The sequence below is a fragment of the Cervus elaphus genome, chromosome 1, assembly GCF_910594005.1.
Source record: "Cervus elaphus chromosome 1, mCerEla1.1, whole genome shotgun sequence".
Lineage (NCBI taxonomy): Eukaryota > Metazoa > Chordata > Mammalia > Artiodactyla > Cervidae > Cervus > Cervus elaphus.
The window spans coordinates 68,098,066-68,119,609 of NC_057815.1; the positions used below are offsets into that span (position 1 = coordinate 68,098,066).

At 39.4% G+C, this 21,544-nt stretch overlaps 1 protein-coding gene across 1 annotated transcript; it reads right to left on the reverse strand.

The window, feature by feature from the left end:
* Nucleotides 1–5,829: 5,829 nt before the first annotated feature.
* LOC122702486 (olfactory receptor 2AT4) lies at nucleotides 5,830–6,829 on the reverse strand. The gene has a single exon (XM_043916111.1). The coding sequence runs from the start codon at nucleotides 6,799–6,801 to the stop codon at nucleotides 5,830–5,832; it is 972 nt and encodes a 323-aa protein (XP_043772046.1). The 5' UTR covers nucleotides 6,802–6,829.
* Between the last annotated feature and the right edge of the window lie 14,715 nt (nucleotides 6,830–21,544).

Here is a 21,544-nt window from a genome sequence, read left to right on the forward strand (position 1 = left end):
AGAGGCACTGGCAAAGATTCTGCTCACTGACAGGATTCATCTTCCTGTTGATCCTTCAGGGCCTTCCTGAATGGGCTGTAATATAGTAGCAGTCCATGTTTGAGTAGTCTCAGCATATTGTGAAGAACTGTTCGTGAGTCAAGCCTGATTTCTTTCTTCTTGGGAGAGTTGATTATAAGGAATTTCCCATGAGGCCCTATGTCAGAGTTGATGGGAAGGTATCAATATTGCAAGATGGTGCATCTTGGAAGTCTGAGCCACCCACTCATGCAACTGTCTTGTGCCTTCAAGATCTGCTTGAGCTAATATAATATTTATTACCTGACTTCCCACTTGACAGTGGGATGTTTTTGTACATATCCAATTTTATATTTTGTTTGTTCAAATTAATACCCAGTTTGTAAGGGTCAGCTTGGGACCCATAGCCCTTTAGTGTTTCTTTTCAGGCTTTTGGCTGCACCAAGCCCAGGAACTGTTTCTCAAAAGGAAAACAGTTATCAGCAGGAAAAAAATAAAACCCACATAGTTCACTCTAAAATCCTAGGGTCTACACTGTGTTTCTCCTACCAATAGTGCAAAAACTCAAAGAGGACTTCTAAGTATTGCCTATGACAGAGTACCTTCTTTGGAACTAACCCTCATGCCAAAAACAACTGTAAAAGCTGGATAAAATATGTAAAACAATTGTTTGAAGGCTTCAGAGACCTTGAAAGACAGTGATCCTTGAAAATAGGAAAGCTCATGAAGTAATTTCCACATGATCCGAGATTTTTACCTGAGGGCATTTCCCAATTTACAGGACTGAAGAATAGAGCTCAATTAGAAAAATAAAGTCCTAATAAACTGAGGAGATACAAGTTGGAATTTGGATTACCAAAAGGGCTGGAAATTAAAAGGCAAAATACTGGGGAGGATAGTACTGTAGGGAAGGCACTTCAAAATCTGTACAAATTCCCTTCAAGTCAGGGACCAACTCTTCAGGTGTGCACGTATAGGGAAAGACTTTGGGAAACCAGAAGAAGACAGCAGCTGGGAAGTTACAAAGCTGCAGAAAGAGTTTAGCAGCCACATGATGCTGGTGAGGCAGAGGTTGGAATCAAGCCCTATTCAAGTGGATGGGCCTGAGTAAGTGCTCCAGAATTTAAGAAGTCTCAAGGGAAATTAAAAACACATTCTGAGTTGAAAAAAAAAAGAAAAGTGCAATATTTCAAAATTTGTAGGGAATTACGAAAGCAGTGGCTAGAGGGAAATTTATAGAGTTTAATACTTATATCGGAAAAGAATAAAAGGCTCATATCAACAATCTAATCTTCACTTTAAGAAACTAGATAAAGAATATAAAATTAAACCCAAAGTACTTAAAAGAAAGAAAATTATAAATATCATAGCAAGAATCAATACAACAGAAAACAAAAAAACAGCTGAGCAGAATCAATAAAACTAAAGGCTGATTCTTTTTTTTTTTTTTGGAGTATAATTGCTTTACAATGTTATGTTAGTTTCTGCTCTACCACAAAGTGAATCAGCTCTATTTATACATATATCACCTCCATCTTGAGCCTCCCTCCCACACCTCCATCCCCCCCACCAGGTCATCATAGAGCACTGAATTCCCTGAGCTTCCCTCTAGCTATTTTATGACAGACATTTAAGTTTAAAATCTGATTCTTTGAAAAATCGATAAAATTGATACATCTATAGCCAGATTGACCAAGAAGAAAAATTGAAGACACAAATTAGCAACATTCAGAATGAAAGAAGAGATATCACAGACTTTAAAAGGATAATGAAAGACTGCTACAAATAACTCTATGCCTATAAATTCTATAGTGTGGATGAAATGGACAAATTCCTCGAGAGGTACAAACTACCAAAACCCATTCAAGAATAAACAGACAATTTTAAAACTTCTATATCTAGGACTTCCCAGGTGGTGCAGTGGATAAGAATCTGCCTGCCAAGGCGGGGAACATGATTCTATCCCTGGTCCGGGAAGATTCCACATGCCTTGAGCAACTAAGCCTGAGTGCCTAGAGCCTGTGCTCTGCAACAAGAGAAGCCACCACCACGAGAAAGCCATGCTCCACAACTAGAGAAAGGCCACACAGAGCAACAAAGATTCAGGCAAAAATAAATAAACACAAAAAACCCCATACTTCTACATCTAGTAAAGAAATTGATTTTGTAGAAAAAAAATTTCCTAAAAGGAAATTCCAGACACAGGTTGTTTCATAGGAAAATACTACTAAATATTTAAGGAAAAAAAATACCAATTCTACATAATGTTTTCCAGATTATAGAAGAGGAGAGAAAACTTTCCAACTCATTTTATAAGGCCAGCCAATATTAACCTAATATCAAACTAGGCAAAGAAAAAAAAAAAAAACTAGGCAAAGGAATTAATAGAAAACTGCAGATCAGTATCCCTCATGTGGAAATCCTAAACAAAATATTTTTAAAAATCAAACCTAGCAATATTTATAGAGGACAATATATCATAACCAAGTGGAGTTCATTCCAGGAATTAAGAATCTGTTCAACATTCAAAACCAATCAATGAAAAGCCCACCATATTAACAGACTAACCAAAAAGTACACTTAAATATAAACCTAACAGGATATGTGGGGCTTCCCTCATAGCTCAGTTGGTAAAGAATCCGCCTGCAATGCAGGAGATCCGGTTTGAATCCTGGGTCAGGAACATCCGCTGGAGAAGGGATAAGCTACCCACTTCAGTTTCCTTGGACTTCCCTGGTGGCTCAGCTGGTAAAGAATCTGCCTGCAATGTGGGAGACCTGGGTTCGATCCCCAGGTAGGGAAGATCCCCTGAATAAGGGAAAGGCTACCCTTCCAGTATTCTGGCCTAGAGAATTCCATGAACTGTATAGTCCATGGGATCGCAAAGAATCAGACACGATTGAGTGACTTTCACTTTCTTTCTTCAACAAAATATGTGCACAATCCATAGGCTAAAAACTACAAAACACTGATGAATAAAATCAAAGAAAATCTACATGAATGAAGAGATATCCATGTTATTAAATTTGAAAACTCAATATTGTTAAAATGTCAAATATCCCAAATTTAATACATAGATTCAGTACAATCCCAGTCAAAACCCAGCAAGTTAGTTCCAAAATGTATATCAAAAAGCAAAGGAAAAAAAGAAAAAAAAAAAAAAGCAAAGGAAATAAAGTAGTCAAAACAATTCTAAAACAGAAAAACAAAGTTGGGAGATTCACACTACCCAATTTCAACACTAAGTATAAAGTTATAGTAATCAAGATGACGTGGTATTGGTAAAAGGACAGATAAATGTACCAACGGAACTGAAGAGAAAGCCCAGAAATAGACACAACTGTAGTTTGATATTTGACAAAAGTTCAAAGACAATTTAATGATGAAGAATAGGCTTTAAAAAATGGTGCTGGAACAACTGGATGTCTATACAAAAAATAAAATAATATATAATACCAAGAGTAGGCCCTAATGTAAACTATGGACTTTGAGTGATAATGTGTTATATAGATTCATGTTTCGTAGTTTTGATGAATGCAGCATGATTATGTAAGATGTTAAAATTAGAGGAAGCTGGACGAAAGGTAAATAGAAACTCTACTATTTTTGTAACTTTTTGTAAATATAAAATAATTTCAAAATGAAGTATTTTAAATGATTATAGAATGATTTAATTTCAATCTAATTTCTTAAGTAAAACTGTAACATATTTTTTAAAAGACTTCTCAGTGTAATTTAAACTGTTATGATTTTTCTTGTTGTTAAATTGTATCCCTCTTAGGATGTACAGTCAAAGCACTGTTTCGATGACTCTTACAGTAATTTTCCTAATGATCATGCCATTAATTTGATAGACATCTAAGATCAAGCGTTTCTGTTTATTTTAAAGAGGGGGGAATCATGTTTTTTCTTTTCTATTTCTTTTAATTATATAAAAATTGTATATACATCTAAAGTCAGATTGTACGTTTAAGTTTGTCTTGCTTCTGTTCCTGTCCCCTCCACTCTGGTTCCCTCTCTCTCCTTGTAGGTAACCATCTTTATTAATTCGAGGTTTCATCCTTCTGTGCGCATGCGTGCAAAGTCACTCCAGTTGTGTCCAACTCGGTGTGACCCCATGGACCATAGCCCGCCAGGCTCCTCTGGCCATAGGACTCTCCAGGCAATAATACTGTACTGGGTTACCATGCCCTTCTCCAGGGGATCTTCCCAACCCAGTGTCTCCTGCATTCCAGGCAGATTCTTTACCATTTGAGCCACCAGGGAAGTCCATTAGCATATCCTAGATCACTATACAGCTTTATCACTTCCTTTTTATAGATGCATTATACTTAAAATAATTTTTTTCAACCTGTTCCCTAATGATGAATGAGTAGCCTAATGAATTATTGCCAATGTGTCTTTGAGATTGACTCCTAGAAATGAGATTTCTGGGTCAAACGGTAAATGTATATATACTTTTGGTGGGTATCACAGTAATGCTCTATCAATTTGCATCCTCACAAGCAATTTACAAGCGTTCTGATTTTCTACATGCATATTGCCAAAATATTGTTTTGTTAATCTGATTATGTGGAAAATGGCATTTCAGAGTAATTTAAAATTTTTTTATTTACTATTTATATTTATTTTTGGCTGTGCCAGGCTTTCTCTAGTTGTGGTGAGCAGTGAGGAGATACTCTTTAGTTGCAGTGCAGAAATTTCTTATTGCAGTGGCTTTCTTGTTGTGAAGTATGGACTGTAGAACTCATGGGCTTCAGTAGTTGGAGCACATGGACTCAGTAGTTGTGGCACATGGGTTTAGTTGCCCTGCAGCATGTGAAATCTTCCCACACCAGGGTTCAAACCCAAGTCCTCTGCACTGGCAGGCAGATTCTTAACCACTGGACCACTAGGGAAATTCATACTGTAGTTTTAATTTGTATTCTTTTTATACAGTATTTTGATACAGTAGACTACTTTTTCATTGTTTAAAGACCACTGTGTTTTTCTGGTAACCTATCTTTTCATGTATTTTTCCCACTTTCATATTTGTATGTTAGATTTTTCTTCTAAAAATTCAGGAGGTAGGTAAGTATGTTATCGCTCAGTCATGTCTGACTCTTTGTGACCCCCCATGGACTGTACCTCACCAGGCTCCTCTGTCCATGGGATTCTCCAGGCAAGAATACTGGAGTGGATTGCCAGTTCCTTCTCCAGAACTCTTTATCTATTTTAGATATTTGCCCTTTCCCTGTGATGTAAGTCTTTTGTTTTTTGACTTTGCTTATAAAGATTTTTTTGCCATGCAGATTTTTTTTTTTAAAAAGAAAAAGCTAAAAAAAAAAGAAAAAGAAAAAGCTTCTTATGAAGAAGTGAAATTCTTATACAGTGCAAGATATTATATAAAGATGAACATCATTCCATTGCACTAGGGGGAAAGCCCTGGGCCAAAATATGACAACCACTGTTGAAGTTGACTGCTCAACAGAATTTTCTTTTACCAGTCTATATTTACTGATTTATTTACTCAAGAATATTTATCGAGTTGCCAATCTGTGCTGGGGTCTTCCCTGGTGGCTCAGAGATAAAGAATTTGCCTGCCAATGCAAGAGATGTGGATTCAGTCCCTGGGTTGGGAATTTCCCTCAGAGAAGGAAATGGCAACCCACTCCAGAATTCTTGTCTGGGAAATCCCATGGACAGAGGAGCCTGGCAGGCTACAGTCCATAGTGTTGCAAAGAGTCGGACATGACTTAGCAATTAAACAACAACAACAACAATCTGTGCTGGGCACTGTTATTGGTATCCTGAGAGCAGAATTAGCTGCATCTAAAGGTCAAGGGCTCCTATTCCAGCCTGGGTCTTAAGATGTGTGATTTTGGTAATGGCTGCCTTGACATCCTTGTTTCTTAGAGTGTAAATGAGGGGATTGAGGATTGGTGTGAGAATAGCATATGCCACGTTGCCCATGATGTGGAAGTCGAGGGGCAGGTCAGCCCTGTAGGCCACATAGGCTATGGCAATGGATGAGTAGTAAGTGCCAACCACCAGGAGGTGGGAGCTACAGGTGGAGAAGGCTTTGGAGCGTCCTTCTCGGGAGCTGATACGAAGCACTGAGGCCAGGATGTGGGCATAGGAGAGAAGCACCAGGAGAAGGGGCAGGAAGGACACCACCATGGCGATGCAGAAGCCCATGAGGGTCTGCGGGGCGGTGTCAGAGCAGGAGGCTTGAACTAGAGCCAGATGATCACAGAAGCAGTGGTAGATTCTAGCAATGTTGTCATATGCCATCTGGGAGGTCTTCACCACTGCTGGGATGGGCAGAAGGAGGGCAGTGAGCCAGGCACTGGCTGCCAGGGCAGCATTGGTCTGTGGGGTCATGTGGACAGGGTAGTGCAGTGGGCGGCAGACAGCCACATAGCGGTCATAGGCCATGACCACCAGGATGAAGGCTTCAGAGCATGTAAAGCTTTGGAAGAGGTACATCTGCAATAAGCAGGAAGTAAAGCTGAGAAAATGGTCCCCAAACAGGAATAGGGACAGCATCTTTGGGACAGTGGTTGTGGTGAAGAGGATGTCCAGGGCTGAGAGGTTGATCAGGAAGAAGTACATGGGCTTGTGGAGGCTGGGCTCTGCCACCACAGCCACCAGGATCAGGGCATTACCCGTGAGGATGAGCAGGTAGAAAAGGAGAAAAATTAAAAACACAGGGAGGAAGAGGGACTCTGGCAGGGAGGGGATGCCCACCAGGTAGAAGACTGGTGAGCCACCCAGTGATGCATTACAGGTTGTGGCCTCCATGGTGAGCCAGAGCTGGATTTCTGGGAGATGGGCAGCTGGAACATCTGGGCACTGGGATATCTGGAAACAATAGAATCAACAGATTCTGGAATGAGAAATCTACAATATTTACACTCTAGTCAAAATATAAAGGTAATATTACAACCAGCTCTTGAGGACTGATTAGTAGGTTGTGGTATTAACTCCTACTATGTGAACCCAAAACTTCTACCTCCTTTTTTTTGTCAAATATTTATTAATTAACCAATAACCTACCAAATGAAAGACTCGCCGTGTTCAGCTGACACAGTGATGAAAATGGAGAAGGCAGGCAAAGTCCCTATTTTCTTAGACTTTACATTTTACTAGGATAATCAGATGTAAACAGTTGATTGTTGAATTATGATTGTGAAAAACTCTCTGGAAAGATTTCTGCTAGTCTTCATCTGAGATTTTATGTATCTAGTTTGGGATGTCAGCTCTCAAAAAATCAAGTCCTTGAACTCATGCCTCTTCTTTTGCACTAAAAGTTCCACCATATTGCTTTGGAAGGACTGCTTTCTCCAAGGTTCTTTGCAACATGCTATTGCTCACATAGTTATCAAGCTTATTCTTCTCCTGTAAGCCTCGAATAGTGGTTCTTCCTGACTCCTTCTAAGCTAAGTGTCAGTACTTCCATTTTTGTGTAGAATATAATAGATCACGCTAGCCCAACACTTCCATTGCAGCAATTAGGCAAAACTGGGTGAATTACAAATATCATATTTTTCAGTAATCTGGAGAAACACAGGTTCAGGAAGGATGTGATGAGTTGGATTTCTAGGGAGGAGAGTTCCTCCAAAGTGAACCAACAATCACCAGCTCTTTTCTTCTCTGGGAATATGACTCTGAGATTACTCCATCCCTGATATTGCTTCTAATAAAATATCTTTCATGCCATTGAATTATAAAAATGTCAAATCTAGACATGTCCAGTCAGGTTTTTTTTTTTTTCTTTGTAGACAGAAGGGGCAAGAGCTTGCCCAAGATTACACAGCAGAGCTAGGACCAGAACCCAGACATCTGACTGCCAGACTAAGCCTATTTGTTCTATGTTATGTCTTCTGGAGAATCTAGAACTTAAGTTTTCATGTGGAGAGATATTGGGCAACAATTTTCTCTTTCCATCTCCTTTTCTTAGATGATACTGTCAAAAACAACCCTAAATTTCAAATTGTTCTGAAGTTTCTTAAGTGTGGAGGGCGGCATGATTCCCTGTAAGCGGGTGAAGGCTGGTAAAATGTCTTTGTAAAAGACACCAGAAATAGGCCACTCCTTTGTGAAGTCTTCCTTGAAAGAAAAAAAAAAATGTTCTAGAGGTTGGCCTCCATTAGCCAAGCAGAAAAGCAAAAACTCCTGCACCTTGCCGTAGAAGAGTGAACCCTCAGCTGACCAGATCCAGTCTCCCAAAGCCAGTCACCAGGTTTCTCTCACACCCAATGATGCAAATCACCTTTATTTTCTTGCATGTTATAAGAGCTCAGAGAAGTCAATTTTGGATTGAATGTCACTGAGTTAAACTGAGTTGGGGTTTTTTTTTTTTTTTTTATTAACAGAGCAGATGTGAATCATACTTTAGATAGCTTTCTTTTTTTTTCCAGGTTGAACTTTTTTTTTTTTTGGGGCATGTCACACGGCTTGTGGGATCTTAGTTCCCTGAGCAGGACCTGAACCCAACCCTGGCAGTGAAAGTGTGGAGTCCTAATCAGTGGACTGCCAGGGAATTCTGTAAGTAGCTTTTTTGAAAAGCTTTCTAGCTTTTCTTTTTCTTTCTTTCTTTCTTTCTTTTTTTTTTTTGGCTGATTTCTTTTTTTTTTTTTTTTTTCATTTATTTTCATTAGTTGGAGGCCAGTCACTTTACAATATTGCAGTGGGTTCTGTCATACACCAAGGAAACCAGATCTGAGTTGCGGTTTGAGGGGCAAAAATTCAGAGCCATCTAGTCCAACTCCTTCTCCCTCCTCTGGCTCATTTCTTTTAAGTGGGGGAGATAGATACTGAGTCTGAAGTCTGGAAACTGTTTTCTTAAGGTCAACTGACAATTCATAGTAGAGGTAGGTCTTAAACCCAGTGCCAGTGTCTAAGCTCCCATCCAGTATTCATTAAGGATTTTTCGTGAGAGATGATCCCTTAGCCTCCATTTAAAGCTTATCTTCTTATAGCCTTATTTCTCCTGACTCTATCGTCAAATGGCAACTCCTTGCTCTTGCTTTATTCTTTTTCCAAACTAAGCTCCAGTGTTCCCTCCTCCAAGAGGTCTTTGTTGATCTCAGCTGGTTCTCACCGTTCATGTGCTTTTTTTGGACATCACTATGATCATGCTGAATTGTTTCTTCTCTGTTTATGTGTCTGTGGCTCCATCAGACTGGGAGCCCAGGGTTGTACTAGGCCTGATTTTCTATTTAATGAAGCACCAGCACCCTTCTCAGGAACTTGGGGTTCCAGAGACAGGCCAGAATGCAGTTTCCCAACTGACTTTGTTTTGCTACTCACTCATAAAATTAGAACGAAAGGATCATTAGCAATAAATAGTTTTAGTCTAACCCTTTTCTTATATGCAGGGAACAAAAAAGGTATGGGGCTAAGAAGCAGGCTGTGATTTGCCCATGGTCACACAGTAAGTGAATGACAGAACCAGAATTAGACCATCAACAGGGCTGGGTTATCACTTTGAGTCCAGGATAACTAAGCAATGAGCCCAGGCTGCCTCATCTACTTGGGGCCACAAGACAGATCAATAAGTTGATGTTTATTTGCTCATCCAAAAGGCACTGACGCAGTTTCCTCCCCTGAACTTCTGCTTGGCAGAGTGGGCCTATGCAACAAACCAGCAAAATGTGTTTAGGGTGCTGGCTAGATAACAGCATGAAAAAAATGTTTGTGAAATAATTTAGTGTTTGATATTTTAAAAAAGCATCATTTGATGTAACAACACAGCAAAAATCGGAAAAATTTTGGAATCCTTTATGTTTATTTTGTGATTTAGATTAAATGATTTTATTTTGAATACATATTTCAGGGGGTGTTTTTAGGACTTAAGGACACTAAACATTGTTAGAAGACCATTTCTTTGGTCAAGATTATTTATGAGCCAGTTACAGTGCTGGAGGGGACAGAGAACAGAAAAACCAATCACTGAACGTCCAACCTAACACCATGCATTTCTCTTCCCATCATGCAATCTTGCCAGGGAGTGGTTATGCCCGTTCAACAAAGGAGAAACTGAGGGTTGGAGAAGAACAGATATTTGTTCAAGGCTGGTGAGGGGAGAGAGCAGAGGTTGTTCTGGAGTCAGCCTGCTGGCAAAAGGCTGAGCCCTGCCTGGCAACCCAGAGTCCTGGCCCCTTGCTTGCTGTGACTTTGAGCCTCAAGGCCTCAGTCTTCCCATCTGCAAAATGAGCACCTTGGGAGAGATGATCTCCTCCAACTCAATACACACTTTTTAGTGTCCCCTCTGGATTTGGCCCCACAAAGGGTCTGAGCTAAATGACTCTTGGCCTAAGACTCTAGAGAGTAAGGTTCTCCCATTTATTAAGCTCCTGGTGCATGCCTCATTCTTTATAGTTGTTGTGTCATTGTACATCTCTACAACTCCCAAATCCATGCCGTTCTCTTGTATTTCCCCTACCCTGTGCTATTCCCACAGAAAAGGAGAATAGGTGTGAATTATAGAGTTTGGGTTTATCACCTGGAATTAGAAAGACCTGGGTTTCCGTTCTGGCTCTGCCTCTTTCACTTTCCCTCTCTGAACTGCAGTTCCCTCCTCTATGACTCACAGTGTTGATGGTCACCTTGTTGAATATTCCCATTTCTTTTACCATCCTCAGCCTTGCTTCCTTGTGAGAAACTATTACAAGACCATCGGCCTCTTGCTTGTTGCACATCCCTGTCTGTCCTGCCAAGGTGGCTGACCCAGGGTCACATAGTCAGACTATGTGTGCACACGGGGATCTGGATGTCAGCACAGCACGTGTGTACGCCTGGGTGGCTGGCTTCCCTGAAACTGTCTGCCCATCCACCCCAGACTTTTCTCCCTTCTGAACACTCCCTCCGCAGCCCAGCTCACCTGCTGTGCCTGATCCACCTTGGTGTCTTCTGTGGAGTCACCACACTTGGCCCTGGGGAAAGAGCCAGGTTGGAGCCGAGCCACGGCCCATTAAAGCCCAGAGCCAGGCCCTGTGGGGGTGCTCTCATTCAAGTTGGCTCCCCAATGGGACCCCATATCTGCCCACTGGGAACACTTCCTAGGGTGGAGTGGGGGACTTGGCCCTTGGCTTTGCAGCTAATGAAAACAGCATCATTAACCATCCTCATGGGTCCCAGAATTTTATCACTAACAAAACAGTTTGATTCCTGTTTTCCTAACTGGTCTCACAACAGCCAGTAGGATAATTCCTACTATATGGCTTTCGAGGAAACCAAGATGAAGAGAAGTAGAGTGACTTGACCTAGGTCACATGGGTTGCTGGTGGCAGAGCTGGGATTTGGACCACAAATCTGGTTCAGCAGTGCATCATCTCGTGGCTGAGACCTGAGTTTTTTCCAATGATGTCACCTTATCCTCACTGAGCCTTCCTTCCCCTATCTTGTAAGAGAGTGTAAGGGGCGACTGGGAAGATTTCGTGCTTAGCCCAGTGTCAATCACATGATAAACATTCAGTTAAGTGAGAGCTATTTTTTTTTTTTTTCTGATTAAACAAATAGACTGCAACACTTTGCTTGATGAACGGAGGGTGAATATTTTGCTAATAGTCAAGCATTATTTACTTGGCTGTGTTGGGCCTTAGTTGCCTCATGCAGGACCTTCTGTTGTGACTTGTGGGTTTAATTGCACCATGGCATGTGGGATTTTATTTTCTGGGCCAGGGATTGAACCTGAGTGTCCCGCACTGCAAAGTAGATTTTTAACCACTGGACCACTCGAAAAGTCTCCAGAACTATTATTTTAATGAACTTAACTAGGAAACCCTGTCCCATGATTGGAATATAATCAGTGTTGCTATATGTGAGGTGGGGGTCTGTGCCCACCCCCAGGCAGTGCCAAAGCCCGTTCCTGCCTCAGGCTTTCTGATTCTCTCCTTTGGCTCCACAGCTCTCTTTCCGTTATTCTTTCACTAATGTACGTAAAACGTAAAAAAGAATTTAATTTCACAAGTAACAAATAGATCCCATTGTTAAGTATTTTCATCAGTTCAGAGCTTTTTTTAGTAAAAAGTGGAAATTTTCTTCACATCAGCCCTTCCGCACAGTTCCCCTTCCCTTCTCACAAGTCATCACTATGACTGATTTGGTGTGTTCCTTTCAGACCTTTTCTAAACATTTGTGTGTGCGTAGCTGTGTTTTGCTTTTAGCATAAATGGAATCATTTTGTACTTATTGTGTCACTTATATTCTAACTTAATAAGTCTTGGAATCTTCCTATGTCTGATCTGCTTCATTCTTTTATCTGATATTTGGTATTTGATGGTATGGGTATTATATACTTTATCTAATAATTATCCTGCTAAGGGATATTTGAGCTATATCCAATTATTGATATTATGAACAATGTTATAATTAACATATTTTTTAAAAAAATTACTTTTAATTGGAGGCTAATTGCTTTACAATGTTGTATTGGTTTCTGTCATACAACAATGTGAATCAGCCATAAGTATACATATGTTTCCTTCCTCTTGAACCACCCTCCCACCCCCAACCCCATCCCACTCCTCTGGGTTGTCACAGAACACCAGATTGAGCTGTCTGTGCTATAGAGCAAATTCCCACTGACTATTTTACATATGGTATGTTTCACTGTTACTTTCTCACTTTGTCCCACCCTCTCCTTCCCCCACTGTGTTCCCAAATCTGTTCTCTATGTCTGCATCTCTATTCCTGCCCTGAAAATAGGTTCATCAGTACAATTTTTCTAGATTTCATATATGTGCATAGGATATTTGTTTTTCTCTTTCTGACTTATTTCACTCTGTATAACAGGCTCTAGGTTCATCCATCTCACTACAACTGGCTCAGATTTGTTCCTTTTTATGGCTGAGTAATATTTCATTGTAAAAACATACCACAGATTCTTTATCCATTCATCTGTTGATGGACATCTAGGCTGTTTCCATGTCTTGACTATTGTAAACAATACTGCAATGAACATTGGGGTACATGTGTCTTTTTGAATTATGATTTTCTCAGGGTATATGCCCAATATTGGAATTGCTGGTTCATCTGATAGATTGATTCATAATTTTTAAAGTAATCTCCATACTGTTCTCTGTAGTAGCTCTATCAGTTTACACTCCCATGTGCAGTGAAAGAAGGTTCCCTTCTCTCCACATCCTCTCCAGATTTATTATTTGTAGATTTTTTTGTTGCTGGTCATTCTGACTGGTGTGAGGTGATCAGTTCACTTCAATTCAGTCACTCAGTCGTGTCTGACTCTTTGTGACCCCATGGACCACAGCACGCCAGTCCTTCCTGTCCATCACCAACTCCTGGAGTTTACCCAAACTCATGCCATTGAGTGGTGATGCCATCCAACCATCTCATCCTCTGTCATCCCCTTCTCCTCCTGCCCTCAATCTTTCCCAGCATCAGGGTCTTTTCAAATGAGTCAGCTCTTTCCATCAGGTGGCCAAAGTATTGGAGTTTCAGCTTCAACATCAGTCCTTCCAGTGAACACTCAGGACTGATCTCCTTTAGGATGGACTGGTTGGATCTCCTTGCAGTCCAAGGGACTCTCAAGAGTCTTCTCCAACACCACAGTTCAAAAACATCAATTCTTCAGCGCTCAGCTTTCTTTATAGTCCAACTCTCACATCCATACATGACCACTGGAAAAACCATAGCCTTGACTAGATGGACCTTTGTTGACAAAGTAATGTCTCTGCTTTTTAATATGCTGTCTAGGTTAGTCATAACTTTTCTTCCAAGGAGTATGTGTCTTTTAATTTCATGGCTGCAGTCACCACCTGCAGTGACTTTGGAGCCTAAAAATAAAGTCAGCCACTGTTTCTACTGTTTCCCCATCTATTTGCCATGAAGTGATGGAACTGGATGCCATGATCTTAGTTTTACCTCACTGTAATTTTGATTTACATTTCTCTAATAATGAGTGATGTTGAGCACTTTCTCTGTTCAGGTCTTCCATCCATTTTTTGATTGGGTTGTTTGTTTTTCTGGTGTTGAGTTCCATTAGCTGCTTGTATACTTTGGAGATTAATCTTTTGTTGGTGGTTTCATTTGCAGTTCTTTTCTTCCATTCTGTAACAGACTCTTAACATACGTTTGAGGGGCACATATGCCCAAATATATCTCTGAGATAGACTCTTAGAAGTAAGAATTCTGGGGTGAGCAGTAAGTAGTTTTATTTTATTTATTTTTTAAAATTCATTTTTATTGGAGTACAGATGTTTTGCACTATTGTATTAGTTTCTACTGTATGAATAGATTTGATTTGATTTTATAGATTTTTAAATCTGCGTGTGTGCATGGACAGGGATGGTCCCAGCTTCAAACCCACAGAGTCTGAGAACACTGAGAAGAGACTTCCATAGTGAATCTCTACTCACTATAGATTTATAACCACAGGATGCAAGGTTATTAAGCCTTGGCAGCTGAGTGCAAAACTTCATGGAAACCAAAAACTGGTACCACAGCCCCTTCTGATCTGATGAACTTCATGATGGAGCTAAAGATGGTTTTGGAAGTTTCTTTGAATAAAAAATGAGAACTATATATGTCATCTCTTCCTCTCCAGATCTACTCCTTTTGATCAAAGAGAGAAATTTGAGTTGGGGATAAATTTATACATGTGGATCTCTGCTTCTGGATGGTAAAGGTAAATGCTAAAAGTGCTTCTGGGGGAGATAATCTAACCATTCTTAAGTAAAAGGCAAAGAATTTTATAGAATAACCAGATTGTTAGGTGGATTCTTTTGTTCTGTTTTCTGTTTCTCAGACACTACAGAACTCCTTAATAAACAACCAGAGCCAGCTTTTGGCAGCATGAGGATGACTAAAGGCTTTCTGGGACGTTAAGGATGAAACTAATTGAAAGACTTGGAAACTTGGGCCAGAAGAACCTACATGGAGTACAACAGTTAAGTCAGAGAAAACAAGCATAAACCAACATTTAGATTCCTTTTAGGTTTCTAACTTTATTTTGTTTTACTAAAGAAAATGAACCTAAATAGAAGAGCTAAACAGTTGGCTGAGATTTCTGTGTAAAAAGCCAATATTCTAAGACTTACTATTATCACATTATGGAATAAAATATGATTTCTTTCTTTACCTCTGAGAATAAAAATGTTCTCAAACTTCTAGGAAATTACTGGTTCTTCTATAACTATGGTGACAAATAGTCATCAGAATTTTTTTTAAACCTGTTTTCATCGCTCAATGACAGCTCTGCATCAGTACACATATTGCTGAAAGCCAACCGATCAATCAGTCACCCAGCAACTGCTTCACTCCAGTAACCACACTTCCATGGCTAAAGGCAAACCAATCCCTAGATACTCTTACTCCTGAAAGTCCACCAACCCTTAATCTCCACATTTTCCACAACTCTATTTAAGATCGGCGCCCTGTGTTGCTCAGAAACAAACCATGGCAGAAACTATAGTTTTCCCATGCTTAAGCTAGTGATGAACTCAGCTTTTCTTTTCAGATGTTGTATGGTGGTATCTTTTAACATTTCTTATTTATGTCTCTGTAGATGGTATTAATGTCTTTCTTTTCATTTTTATTTTAGTAATTAGCTCTTCTTTCTTTTTTCATGGTCAGTCCAGATAAAGTTCTGTCAAGTTTGTTGACACATTTAAAGAATCAGTGTTGGTTTTGTCTATCTTCTCTGCAGCTTTTCTATTCTCTTTTCATTTATTTTCAATCAAATTTTTATCATTATTTCATGCCTACTGCTTGCGTTGAATTTAGTTTGCTTTTCTTTTCTAATACCTTAAAGTTAAAAATTAGGTTATTAATTTTGAGATTCCCCTTTTTTAATGTAAATATTAATATAAGTATTTATAGCTATAAATTTCCCTCTAAGCACTGTTTTGGGCTTCCCTGGTAGCTCAGCTGGTAAAGTATCCACTGCAGTGCAGGAGACCCCAGTTCTACTCGTGAGTCAGGACTTGCAGAAGGGATAGGCTACCCATTCCAGTATTCTTGAGATTCCCTGGTAGCTCAGACAGTAAAGAATCTGCCTGCAACTTGGGAAACCTGGATTTGATCCCTGGGTTGGGAAGATCCCCTGAGGAGGGCATGGCAACCCACTCCAGTATTCTTGCCTGGAGAATCCCCACGGACAGAGGGGCCTGATGGGCTACAGTCCACAGGGTTGCAAAGAGCTGGACACGACTGAGTGACTAAGCCCAGCACAGCATTCAGTGACAGCCTTTATTATTTTAGAGAAAGCATAGAAAAAGTGTACATATTATTTTTAAAATCTATTGCTTAGAACCAAAAAAAGTTAGTGTAGAAATAATGAAGTCAAAGGTGAAACTAGATAAGGTTAGTGTGAACAATTCTGGCAATATACTTGAAAAAACATAAGAAGATAGAAGAAATTAAAGAGAACCATGTTATTTGGAATACAAACAGAAAGAACAAAATAAGAATTTAGTATACTATAACCACTTCATTTACCATAAAGAATATAAACAATCAATGCATAAAAATAGTATTACAGGGACCTCCCTGTCAGTCCAGGGGTTAAGAACCCGTCTGATCTCTGTCAGGGAACTAAGGTCCCGTATACCGTGAAATGTGGCCAAAAATAGAGTGTTACATAAATATGCTTCCTCGGTAGTTCAGCTGGTAAAGAATCCACCCCAATTTGATTCCTGGGTTGGGAAGGTCCCCTGGAGAAGGGATGGGCTACCCACTCCAGTATTCTTGCGCTTTCCTAGTGGCTCAGATGGTAAAGAATCTGCCAGCAATTCAGAAGACCTGGATTCGGTTTCTGGCTTGGGAAAATCCCCTGGAGAAGGGAACAGCTATCCACTCCAGTTTTCTGGCCTGGAAAATTCCACAGACAAAGGAGCCTGGCAGGCTACAGTCCGTGGAGTCGCAAAGAATTGGACATGACTGAGCAACTTTAGCTTTCAAGAAAGAATTTTCACTTTGCATAAGTGATAAGTAAAGTCAGCTTTAGAACTCAACATTCTAATTAAGTTTAAACGTATTTTAAACTAGCTTTTGAAATCTTAGAATCATTTTTTAAATTATCTTTTAATATTTCTTCTTCCCTCCTCTCCAAGTAACATTGAGTAGCACTGAAATATGAAATATACTACATAGTAGGCTCATGATATACGTACTTAATACATGACAGCTTGTGTCATTTAGCTGACAGATCTGATTTTTCTGACAAGAAGCTTAGGTAGCCATTTGTGAGGACAGATTACTTTTTAAAAATCCGATCATCTCTGCCTGTAATACAGCTTGGCTTATGTGATTACTCCAATGCTTAGTTGTTTTGGGTTTTTTTTTTTAAGTCTCCACTGGGAAGAATCAGTAACATTAGGACTATTAGTTGTGTACCCTATGACTCAGGATGAGCACTACACTTTTAGGTTAAAGTGAAATTGATTTTCAGGAAGTATTTTCCTGATGTAAGTACAACTTATCTGGGTTTAATGTAAGAAGGTCTGTAGGCTATAAACCTAACTCAAGTAGGACCTTAACACTGGCAGGCAGTCATCCTATATGTCCCTGCTTTGTTCCCTTGTCTTCTCTTCTACATGTCTTTTTCATTCCTTCTCTTCTCAGTTCATGGATACCTATTCCCATTGTCACTACAGCTAATAAGGAGAGAAGTCCCACAGAGTTCCACCCCATCTTCACTCACCTACCAGCATCTGTGCCCACACCCTGCCTAAGAAGTTGGTTTGTTCCCATGAACTTTTCATGCTCCTGTCTGAAACCAGTCCTTTCAATAATGTTCCCTTCTGCCTCCTATCACCAATTTTCTTACTCTCTCCTGGATTATTTCCATCAGTGTACAAATATGCTGTTTTAACTCCCATCTTAAACTACTGATGAAATTTTTATTTTTTAGGATTCGAAAAAGTTTAAAATACAGGTAGACTGTGATTTTAGGGGGTAAGAAAAGGACGGTATATGACAAAATATGTTCATTAGGAGGAAAACAAAGTTCAGTATTTATAAGACGTAATTAATATTTCTTTAAAGAGTGAAAGCAAATTCAGTAGATAATAGTAAATACAAAATACAAAATAATTCAGTGTATTAGATCAAGGTATTTTTCAGTTACATTAGTATGTTACTCTCTAAATATTTAATCTGTAATAACAGTGTTCTTTGAATGAATACTATGCATAAAATTATTTATAACAAACTTGCAGCAATATACACATATTTTTATACATATTTTTTAAAAAATATTCTTTTCCATTATGATTTATCACAAGATATTGAATACAGTTCCCTGTGCTATACTTTAGGACCTTGTTTATCTATTCCAAACATAATAGTTTGCATCCACCAACCCCAAACTCCCAGTCCATCCCTCTCCTCCCCTCTCCCTTGGCAACCACAAGTCTGATTAAATTTTTAAAAACAGGGTCCTGAACAGTACTATAATACACTACCATTCCTCTAAGAGTGGAAATATGACCAAAATTGCCATATTTTAAAATAATATAGTCATGTTTATTTATTATGCATATGTTTGTAAATATATGGTTTTGCTTATATTAAAAATGGAAATAAAAAAACAAAAAATGAATAAAAATTGCTTCTTTAAGGGGGATGCAGCAGGTGAAGGGAGCAGAAATGGAGGCTACAATTCACTAAAAAATGACTTGTTTCATAATTTTGACTTAGAATTGTTGTATTTGTGACTTTAGAATCAGGTATGGGAACTTCGGAGAAGGCAGTGGCACCCCACTCCAGTACTCTTGCCTGGAAAATCCCATGGACAGAGGAGACTGGTGGGCTGCAGTCCATGGGGTCACTAAGAGTCGGACATGACTGAAGTGACTTAGCAGCAGCATGGGGACTTCCCTGGCAGTATAGTGACTAGGACTCCTTGGTACCACTGTGAGGGGGCATGGGTTCAATCCCAGGTTGGGGAACAAAGATTCCACATGCCGTGCGGTATGGCCAAAAACTGATATAATTTTTTTTAAATCATGTATGAAGACACTCATTATTATTTACTGGAATTCTCACTCTCTGCTAATGCTCTTGCTTTAAGTTCCACTTAAGTGCTCCACATTTATCACAATTTGCTAAGAAAAATGTTCTTTCCTTTAACCCATGCCATGAAACTGTCATTGCCTGCTCCATTCACTATTCTGAGAATGGTTTTTCCTTCCTGCCTGTTTCGCTAGGAGTTGGGGGGAGCCCAACAGTGTAGAGAACTACATCCTGATCCCTTTTTTTTTTTTTTTAATTTTTTTATTAGTTGGAGGCTAATTGCTTCACAACATTTCAGTGGGTTTTGTCATACATTGATATGAATCAGCCATAGATTTACACTTATTCCCCATCCCGATCCCCCCTCCCATCTCCCTCTCCACCCGATTCCTCTGGGTCTTCCCAGTGCACCAGGCTGGAGCACTTGTCTCGTGCATCCCACCTGGGCTGGTGATCTGTTTCACCATAGATAGTATACATGCTGTTCTTTTGAAACATCCCACCCTCACCTTCTCCCACAGAGTTCAAAAGTCTGTTCTGTATTTCTGTGTCTCTTTTTCTGTTTTGCATATAGGGTTATCGTTACCATCTTTCTAAATTCCATATATATGTGTTAGTATGCTGTAATGTTCTTTATCTTTCTGGCTTACTTCACTCTGTATAAGGGGCTCCAGTTTCATCCATCTCATTAGGACTGGTTCAAATGAATTCTTTTTGACGGCTGAGTAAAATTCCATGGTGTATATGTACCACAGCTTCCTTATCCATTCATCTGCTGATGGGCATCTAGGTTGCTTCCATGTCCTGGCTATTATAAACAGTGCTGCGATGAACATTGGGGTGCATGTGTCTCTTTCAGATCTGGTTTCCTCAGTGTGTATGCCCAGAAGTGGTATTGCTGGGTCATATGGCAGTTCTATTTCCAGTTTTTTAAGGAATCTCCACACTGTTTTCCATAGTGGCTGTACTAGTTTGCATTCCCACCAACAGTGTAAGAGGGTTCCCTTTTCTCCACAGCCTCTCCAGCATTTATTGCTTGTAGACTTTTGGATAGCAGCCATCCTGACTGGTGTGTAATGGTACCTCATTGTGGTTTTGATTTGCATTTCTCTAATAATGAGTGATGTTGAGTACCTTTTCATGTGTTTGTTAGCCATCTGTATGTCTTCTTTGGAGAAATGTCTGTTTAGTTCTCTGGCCCATTTTTTGATTGGGTCATTTATTTTTCTGGAATTGAGCTGCAGGAGTTGCTTGTATATTTTTGAGATTAATCCTTTGTCTGTTTCTTCATTTGCTATTATTTTCTCCCAATCTGACGGCTGTCTTTTCACCTTACTTATAGTTTCTTTTGTAGTGCAAAAGCTTTTAAGTTTCATTAGATCCCATTTGTTTAGTTTTTCTTTTATTTCCAATATTCTGGGAGGTGGGTCATAGAGGATCTTGCTGTGATTTATGTCAGAGAGTGTTTTGCCTATGTTCTCCTCTAGGAGTTTTATAGTTTCTGGTCTTACATTTAGATCTTTAATCCATTTTGAGTTTATTTTTGTGTATGGTGTTAGAAAGTGTTCTAGTTTCATTCTTTTGCAAGTGGTTGACCAGTTTTCCCAGCACCACTTGTTAAAGAGGTTGTCTTTTTTCCATTGTATATCCTTGCCTCCTTTGTCAAAGATAAGGTGTCCATAGGTTCGTGGATTTGTCTCTGGGCTTTCTATTCTGTTCCATTGGTCTATATTTCTGTCTTTGTGCCAGTACCACACTGTCTTGATGACTGTGGCTTTGTAGTAGAGTCTGAAGTCAGGCAGGTTGATTCCTCCAGTGCCATTCTTCTTTCTCAAGATTACTTTGGCTATTCGAGGTTTTTTGTATTTCCATACAAATTGTGAAATTCTTTGGTCTAGTTCTGTGAAAAATACCGTTGGTAGCTTGATAGGGATTGCATTGAATCTATAGATTGCTTTGGGTAGAATAGCCATTTTGACAATATTGATTCTTCCAATCCATGAACACGGTATGTTTCTCCATCTGTTTGTGTCCTCTTTGATTTCTTTCATCAGTGTTTTATAGTTTTCTATGTATAGGTCTTTTGTTTCTTTAGGTAGATATACTCCTAAGTATTTTATTCTTTTTGTTGCAATGGTGAATGGTATTGTTTCCTTAATTTCTCTTTCTGTTTTTTCATTGTTAGTATATAGGAATGCAAGGGATTTCTGTGTGTTAATTTTATATCCTGCAACTTTACTATATTCATTGATTAGTTCTAGTAATTTTCTGGTAGATTCTTTAGGGTTTTCTATATAGAGGATCATGTCATCTGCAAACAGTGAGAGTTTCACTTCTTCTTTTCCTATCTGGATTCCTTTTACTTCTTTTTCTGCTCTGATTGCTGTGGCCAGAACTTCCAACACTATGTTGAACAGTAGTGGTGAGAGTGGGCACCCTTGTCTTGTTCCTGATTTCAGGGGAAATGCTTTCAATTTTTCACCATTGAGGGTGATGCTTGCTGTGGGTTTGTCATATATAGCTTTTATTATGTTGAGGTATGTTCCTTCTATTCCTGCTTTTTGGA